This window comes from Schistocerca americana, chromosome 4, assembly GCF_021461395.2.
Source record: "Schistocerca americana isolate TAMUIC-IGC-003095 chromosome 4, iqSchAmer2.1, whole genome shotgun sequence".
NCBI lineage: Eukaryota > Metazoa > Arthropoda > Insecta > Orthoptera > Acrididae > Schistocerca > Schistocerca americana.
This window is the reverse complement of record NC_060122.1, coordinates 383595007-383604153: the sequence shown is the minus strand read 5'-3', so window position 1 is coordinate 383604153 and position 9147 is coordinate 383595007. Positions and strand designations below refer to the sequence as shown.

The 9147-nt window shown below is 41.6% G+C and overlaps 1 protein-coding gene across 1 annotated transcript in view; it reads right to left on the bottom strand.

Annotated features, from left to right (window-relative positions):
* LOC124613923 (multiple epidermal growth factor-like domains protein 10) overlaps nt 1–9147 on the bottom strand; it is a 145372-nt gene that overhangs the window by 46757 nt on the left and 89468 nt on the right. The window contains exon 8 of the mRNA XM_047142676.1: nt 3619–3756. Within this exon, the coding sequence (XP_046998632.1) occupies nt 3619–3756 (138 nt within the window). The remainder of the gene's footprint in view (nt 1–3618; nt 3757–9147) is intronic.

Genomic DNA, 9147 nt, shown 5'->3' with positions numbered 1-9147 from the left:
AAGTATTGGAAATAATTTCATAGACTCTCCAGAAACAACCCCACTCCCACTTATCCCATTCTACATAGCAACAGGCGTTTCTAGGCAACCTCACCAAAGCCAACCGCTTCGCATCCCACTTGGAAGAGACATCCACCATCCCACATGATCCTAACTTTGATTACACCATGGACCCTTATGTGTATGTACTGTCCCACCTCTCGTACCATACTTCCAGTACTTACACAGCACTCCATGAACAGAACTAAACACACCAGTATAGGCTGACGATATTACACAAACACTCGCTAAAAAGCAAAACACAGCGGCTAGTCATGATACAATTACTTATCGCCACCTCAAGGAAAGTCCCAGAGCCTGTCATGAAACCTTTGCCATCCTTCACACCTTTACAATACCACTCTGTACACAGTTTCTTACCAAGAGCAGTGGAAAACATCTCAAGTTCTCCTCTTCCTGAAACCTGATGAGCCACCCTCGCAAACATCAGCATATCAACCTTGCACCCTCGGGTCAGTTTTCAGCAAAATTTTTGAAACTATTCTTACTCATCGAATCCATCAGCACCTTACAACCCACCTACCCGTTCCCAATACCAAGTGTTGCTTTTGTCCCAACTATTACATCGACGACCAAATTCTTTACCTTAATCATGTGATTTCACATAAATTGAATAAATGGAAGTCCGCCATATTTGTCTCCATTGATATCCAAAAAGTCTTCGCTTGGGTATGAGATTCTGCCCTGATCTTCAAGCTACAAACCTATGCATTCCTACTTAACGATGCCCGCCTAATAGGATCCTTCCTTCAACACTGTCCTACATATGTCACAATCAACCATGCCTGCTCCCACATCCTCCACCTTGCTCCAGACGTGCCTCAAGGCTCTGTCCTTTCACCTCTCATTTACATCCTGTACTCTGCAGACATTTCCAAAAGCACAAGCCCTAAATACCTTCTGCAATATGCTGTCGACAACGTCGACCTAGCCACTCATCATATCCTTCAACTCTTCGATGCTTCACTCCAACTTCTAATCGAGTGGTGTAACATGTGGAAACTCGAAGTACATCCACACGAAAGCCAAGCCACCATCTTTGGTCGCACCACTTGGCGTTTCCGTCTTCCAGGTTACCGTCTCTCCCTCTGAGTAACACAGAAAATTTTAGAGATAACTCTTGACAGAAAACTAACTTTGAATGCACATCTCCCTACCATCCAATACAGAGCCTAAGCTACGAAAACTACTGACAGGTCGCACCTGAGGTCTACATCCTTCTACCATTATCCACACATATAAGTTCCTCATCAACTCCATCTTAAACTACACCCACGTTGCCTGGATGTCTGCCTCGCCTAAATTCTATAGTCTCTTGAAATACTAAAAAAAAGTGCCCTTCACCTCGCCTTCTGCATCCGCCTATCTTCCACACCTAGCATCCTGTACCAATTCATCCACTTCCCACACCTTATTCTATTTCTAGAGAATCTTCGGATCTAATAAATTAATCGCAAAACACAGTCCCAACACTGTTTCCCACCCACTAATAACCTAGCTAGATATCCTGTTGCGCTATCACATCCATATTTTACCTTCCATGCACGTCCATGCCTTATCCATCCTTCAACTTTCTCTCCCCTACAATGAAATCCGTCCAGAGATATAACCCCCTACCTAACCATAATCACAACGCTCCCCCTCACACCATACTCCCATTTTCTTCTTCCTCCTTCATCCAACATGGTGACTTTTAATCATACCTGCCCCCTAATCATACTCATCATTGTACCTTCATCATGATGGTTTCTTTCTGTGTATCCTAGCATCACCATTACACCATGGCATCATTCACATTCATCATTTTTATATTTTAACTGTAATAAAAATCGTCAAACGAGTTTTAAAAACAACTTCTACTTCCCATCTATGTGTATTTTACAAAATCTTCGCTTATTGTCATTTGTTTTTATCTCAAAATCATCATTATCATCCACCTACCTATTGATTAGAAAAACATATTTTTTGTCAACTTTTATAGATTTTAACATCTGCAATTACGGTTTGTGTAATCCTTGGCTAAAGAGCGGTTTTTATCTGCTGCCAGCCCGCCCCCGTCGAGGGGGGTTGAAATAACAACAAAGAAAAAAAGTCACAGATGTGAAACTGGTGAACCGGTTCGTAAATGAATTTTTGTAGTCAGTAGTGTAAATATATCTGAAGATTTTTTTGGCCCCATTTTAGGCAACCCAGGTATTTTAGATATGTTAATCTTGCAAACAGAACTTTTTGGTAAATGATTAGGACGTTTGAGCGTAGCCAAAATGGGGCTTAGCTCTTTCGTTTTATTGGTGGCTAAAACATTAGGTTCTTATTGCAGGGTAGGGGAGGGAATTGATACATTATGCAGTGCGTTTGCTTATGCAGCTTTATGTAAATATTATGGAAATAATGCATCTAGAAGGCATTTTTACACTTCATTTTAACACTAGATTATAACTTGCTAGAAGTGTAGAGCACAACTGATGTAGTTCTACAATGATGGATTTTTTATATTTCTTTATTTATAGGGTATTTCATCTTAATATTTCGCTGTGATTCGATGGAACGAGAAGGACAGGGCGGTGAAGGGGCTTTTAGTTTCCCACTAACACAACTGAACTATTTCCGCTATCCTGAATTTTTGATTCGTTGTTCAATTTTTAATAATTCAATGTGGCTCTTTTGAGATAGGGGCGAGGATGGGACAGGGGGAGGGGAGGATGTGTGGTTTGTAATGTGATGGCTGTGTTTATCACGTGATAAAGGAGGGGGTATGGACGCCGCCAACTCGGCTTCTGAGGTCAGTGACCTTGGTAATGAGATGTAAACAAATTACTACTTCATGACCTGGAAAAAATGAGCCAAAATACTCATAGAAATTCTACTGAGCATATTTGAAGGAAGCTATGGGATGAGTATCAAATGAGGTATTTGGCTGGAAATAAGTAAGAAACAAAGAGGATTGCGTACGGGCTCAACATTAATGTCAGCGGTGAAATGTTTGAAAACCGTAACTACGATAAATTACTCACTTTGGTTTATGAATTAAGAATTCGCTCTTAAATCTGTGCACTATTACGAAATTAGCATGTGTTTTCGTGCAAAATATTGAAACGTGTCGCATACTTACACTAATTTTTTTTTGAAATATTTTCAACAATTAGCTACTATACACTGTGAGGTCCTGTATTTACTGCATCTCGAGAAACTCCCTGTGTGTTAGAGACGTCATTGTAAACAACGGTGCGAGATCCGGTGACCATCAGCGATGTGTTGTCACCCACATACCGTGTTGTTGAAGACTTATGAGTATTTTAAACGCATACAAGTAAAAACAGATCTGACGTGACCATGAAGCACAGCAGTATATTGCAACAGTGAAGATATAGACAGAGAATTCTGCAACATAAGAGTTGCCTGCGGCATAGATCTACGTTCTTCTTCCAACACGGAAGTCACCTAATTTAAAGTGTTTTAAACTCGATGTAATTTAAATTGCAAGAAGACAGGAAAAAATTGGTTTATTGCCCATACTCTAAATAAAACACAACAGTTTCAGAAAGCACCTAAGATTACCTTTGATTGGCCAGCAGAAATTTCTCTCTTCGACGAAGCGGAAGCCGTCGTCGCAGGCGCATTTGTAGTCCTTACAGACGGCATTCCCGAAGGAAAAGCAGTTTGCGTTCTCGGCGCAGCTGTAGTTCATCTTACGGGCTGTAGGAATTCAGAGGGATAGTATTAGTAACTTACAATGGCTGTAAGACAAAAACAGCTCCCAGGCGTCTCACTTACAACAAATAATGCTACTAGTAACTTCATCTTTGAGCTACTAGAATGTGTCTTGCAAAATACACTGTCTCAATCAGAGAAAATTTGGCGTGTAGATAGGTGTTAACGAAAATCGCCACAAGACACTGGACCATCTCCGCTGTTGTTCTTCGGGTACTAACCAGTCTTCGTCGAAAAACCTATGATCGATACTGGTATACGCTCAATTTACACATCTTGATACAATATACCGTCCTATCATGTTCTTTTATCTATTGTACACTATCTGATCAAAACTGCCCGGACACCTGTTAATAAACGCTAACATGTGGTGTATCCACCCTTCACCCTTATGACGTCTTGAAGACTGCTGGGGACACTTTCAGTGAGTTGTCTGAACCTCTATGGAGGAATGGCAGCCAATTCTTCCTCAAGAGCCGAAACCAGAGAAGGTAGTGATGGACGTTGGGGACTTACGCCTAAGATGTTCCATTGGGTTTAGGTTGGGACTCTGGACACAGCAGTCCACTTCAGGAGCGTTATTGTCCAAAACCATTGCCTCAAAGATGTTGCTTTATGGTGGTTTATTACCATGTTGATTGGACGATTCGTTGTCTCCGAACTTTTCCACTAGTGTACACAATACACAAAGCTGTAAAATGTATTCATAGCCTTACCCATTAAGGGTTTTCTTAAGGAAATAAGAGCACCGCATCCTAACCACGGAAAACATCCCCATACGGTAACAGCACCACCTCCTCTCTTCACTATTTCAAATTATGTCAGGCAAACTTCTCCAGACATTCGCCAAACCCAAACCATTCCATCGGATTTCCACAGAGTATAGCGTGATTTCTCACACCCAAATCACTCATGTGCAGCTATCCCCTATCCAGAGGCGTCGCTCTTTACGCCACGTCAAGTCTCACTAAGCACTGAGTACAGAAATATGTGGCTTATGAGGAATTGCTCGGTCTTTCTACACCTATGTTTTCAACTCTCTGCGCACAGTCACTGTGCTATCTGGACTGCCGGTAGCACTTTTGAGCTCACGAATGGTTTCCTATGCTGATTTCGTGCAATTTTGTACAACCATATTCCACAATACTTAACGGTCCCTGTACGTCAGCGCATCCACATTCTTGGCCTCGTCTCAGCTGAGATTCTACCTCACGTATTCACTTCAGTCACATGACTAGCACTCGTCTCGGGGAGTTTTAGAAGGGTTGAGATGTGTCTGATGGATTTGTTACTTAGGTGACATACAGTGACAAGTCCACGTTCGAATCCAGTGAGCTCTCCTTGTTACTGTTTCTCCACCAATTATACAACACTCCGGGCCTCCTTCTGATGGCATCTGTTCTTTCGGACATATCGTTAAGGCTAACCTGCTGATGACCTTCTTCAATGCGGATGCACACGAATTGCTTGAATTCTTGTGGGACTCGGTGGATTGTCTGCCACGAGTAATGGGTATAATGGCAGGCGCGCTACGAATGTAGTGTGTAGACTATAAGTTGAGAATGTGGGTTTCACTGGGAGCATGCAAGTGATAAGTCCCTGAAGTTGTACTACCCTCTGTGCCCTCGGTGACTCAGATGGATAGAGTGCCTGACATGTAAGCAGGAGATCCCAGCTTAAGAGTCCCGGTCGGGGCACACATTTTCAACTGTCCCCGTTGGTGTATATCAACGCCTGTCAGCAGCTAACGGTATTGGTTTAATCGTAATTTCCGTCTTTATTGAACGGTCCGCCTATCAAGTTGTGAATTATGCAGTTCACAGTCGTGTCCGGATACTTTTGATCACATAGTGTGTATATAAGTTATACAGAGACAACCTGTTAACAAAATCAGTCGAATCGTTCCTTGTCTGTCGAACGACATTGAAAATAGTACTAACTTGGAAAAACAAACTGAGAGTGCAAGGATTAAAAACGAACTATTTTCCATTGCGTATTATTGCACGACCGTGTTCCGATCATGAGCTGTGCTCTTACGCTGCACCGAGGCATGTGTCATCAAAGTCGATCCTCTCACTAGCTATGAATGAGCAGTTTAGTATGGAGGAGTGGAAGGAGGAACAGGACTTAATATCCCGTCGGCGACGACGTCATTATGGCCGGTCGTAAGCTCGGATGGGACAAGGAGATCGACCGTGTCCTTTCAAAGGAACTCTCATGACTTTCACCGTAATCGATGTAACGAAATGGTGGCAAACATGTCTGGATGGCAGCATGGGGATTTGAGCTGTAGTCTTCCCGAGTACTAGTCCAGTGTCTTATCAATGCGCCATCCTCGTCAGCTTGTAAGTTGCCTCTTCAATGCCAACTTTCAATATTTCAATAATTTTCTTTCAGTTAATCGCGAACTTGTCATTGATGAAACTTTGGAAAGATATTCTGCAACCAGTATGAACACCATACAGCATAGCTGTCCCTTAGAGGTGTTGTGGCGGAAGAGTGGTCATCTCTGGCGGTTCCGGGAGATTTAAACCAATCAGTGTGCTGATGGTTAGGAGTCTACGCTTGCGGATAGCCCTGTTCGTGGGCACTTGTTATTGCTGGACGGCGACGCTGGCGGCTAGATGGGGAGATATCGGGTCGGCAGTGTTGGTGAGAAAGTTACGTTTTCGTGGTTATTCGAAGTTGTTGCCCATAGGCAAGATTTTGCTGTCAAATAATTACTGTGGTGTTCGCATCCCACAACTTACTTTTCACTAATTTCACTTGCTAAGCTCTGAATGATTTCCGATCGTGAACTGGTATCCATGTGCATGGAGTAATGAAATTTCCCTGTCTTTATGAATTTTTTAGGCTCGGACCTGGCTACAGCTTCGTGTTCTTGTCGCTCAGTCCGAAACGTTATGTAATCAACTCATTCTCTCCATCATTTCAGCTCATTTTATGATATTCTTTGAATAGCGATTATATACGGTATAAGAGTCTTTGTGATTGCGGACACTTTCATTTGCACGTATTTCTCGGAAACGTAGTGGCTTGTGACCTATCTTTACTTGAATTGGAATCAATTGTTCAATCTGATTGCACACAGTGTTCTTCATTTTCATTCTTCTAAATCATCTACTGAATATTTACATACATTATCGTGTGTACTTTGTCTGTCTCCGTTTCATGTTCACGTGCGGCCAGTTATTCACATTTGCCTGCCAGATTGTTGCACCTGACAAAGCTACCGAATTATCTCTGTTCTCAGATTTATAGTGTTTTTACATGTATTTGCAACTGTGAAGGTAGGTTTTAACGACGTTGCTGATTGAATAATTCATGTGGTTGATTCTGTGAAGTTTGTGTGTTCAAGTTCCACAAAGTAAATTACAGGGAGTGTTATGTTGATGTGTCCAGTATTACTTAATACGTCATGCATTTTCAAATCTTCCGAAGCACATAGTATTCAGATGACTTTGATACTTATTGTCTGCAATTATTTAGTTTTCATATTTAACTACTGCTAGTACAGAGAGGGATCTCGATCACCATTGCACAGTAGGTGTCGACTATAAGTTGGCCATTCTTACGCTTCAATAATTCTGATACGGTCAACGAGTGATTTTCAAGTAACATTTTGTTCAGTTATTCATACTGTGCCTACATTCATTAAGTTGAGCGATTTATGTAAGTATGAGCTAACGATTCAATTTCTTTTTCATTATCGAAGTGAGATAGCCCTCCATAATTTATTAGTTTGTCATGAATTTGATTATAACGAGGCATAGTTTCACTAAATCAGGTCTTAAGTTTATTTGTGGTTGTACTTCAATTACTAAATAGAGTAGCCACTTTTCAAGCTATTCGGAGACAGAAGACAAGGCCGTCGTAGCTCCTTCGCGGTCTTACACACATCCGTGCCCGAGGCAGGATTCGAACCTGCGACCGTTCCGGATTGAAGCGCCTAGAGCCGCTCGGCCACAGCGGCCGGCCTTTCTGTGTCAAGGCGAATCTTTGAAGGAGAAGAAGCCGTTAAAATTTTCGGCGGGTTCTAACGGTTTCCAGTCTGGACAAATTGCTCAGTTCTCTCATTACCACAGCATCACAGATCATTTTCGGGGACACTGCTCTGCAGAATGAAAGGAAGCTGGCTATGATTGTCTCTTTACTCCCAGACATTTTTTGGGCGGGCAAATCTGCACGTATAGGTATACAGACATGCCCATTACGAGGTGCCACACAAAAGTTCCTGAAATACACAACTCAATAAAATTACACTTTTCCTGGATATTATTTACCACCATCACCTTATCAACTTCGAAATAGTGTCTCCTTTGGGTGGGGTGGGGGGGGGGGGGAGGGAGAAGAGGTGGGCGGGGGGTTATACACAGCTCCGAGTGGTTTCTTCATGATCTGAGAGTTCCTTGGAACGTATTTTTCGTGATCCTGTTTAGTATCACTCGCTATTCTGTCTGAATACTTACAGGAGTAGTTGGAACAAATGAAGATGAGTGCGGGCTCTAAGTGGGCCCTCTTTCAGGGCGACCACACAACTTTTGTTTGACATTACTCCTCAGGCACTGTCATTTTGCCAGAATTTATTCACAGTATAATGCGCATGAATCCACCTTTTGTCTAAATAAACTATTGGTACTTTCACATTTAATGCTGCCTGCCTTTTTTTGAAACGAAGTCGTGTTATTAAACAAATGGAATATTCTGGTACCTTTTAAAAACAAATTTCGTTGAAAGTACGAGTGATATTACCCTCGAAAAGCGGATGAAGTGAATATTCTTATCTATCAAAATACCAATAGTTTTTCAGGAGTGAGATGGCCGAGTGTGAACGATGCTGAACTGATACGCATGGAATTTGGAGTTTGATAAAAGTCCTGTGAAAATTTGATTTTTGTCGGCGTCGAAATTGTCTGGTGCATGCAGCCTGAAGTAAGAGAGATGTCCGCTCTATTTACGTTACACTACGGTTTACCGTTGCCTTATTAACATGCGAAAAAACATTGCAGAAAGCTAATGACATAAGACTTCCCTCTTAAATTGAAATAAATGCCATTGTGAAATAGTGTCCTTCATACAGTGTTCATATACTCGGAAAAATTTATGTAATCTACGTTTCTATGGAATCACACTAGAAATCATTTCAGAATAAAAACCGTCTTGGTTACGAAATTTCATCCTTTTGAGGCATCAACAGCTGGATATGTAACTCAACCGTCATAAAGCCTTATAAAATTGGAAATAGATAGCTCGATAGTTATTAACCTTCTTCTCAACGTCTTTGTAATAGTTAAACGAAATATCGCCTCCTAGATAACTGAAGCGGGATAATTGTTCTAAAATCTTATTAGTTATTATGATTTTCTATCTGACTGA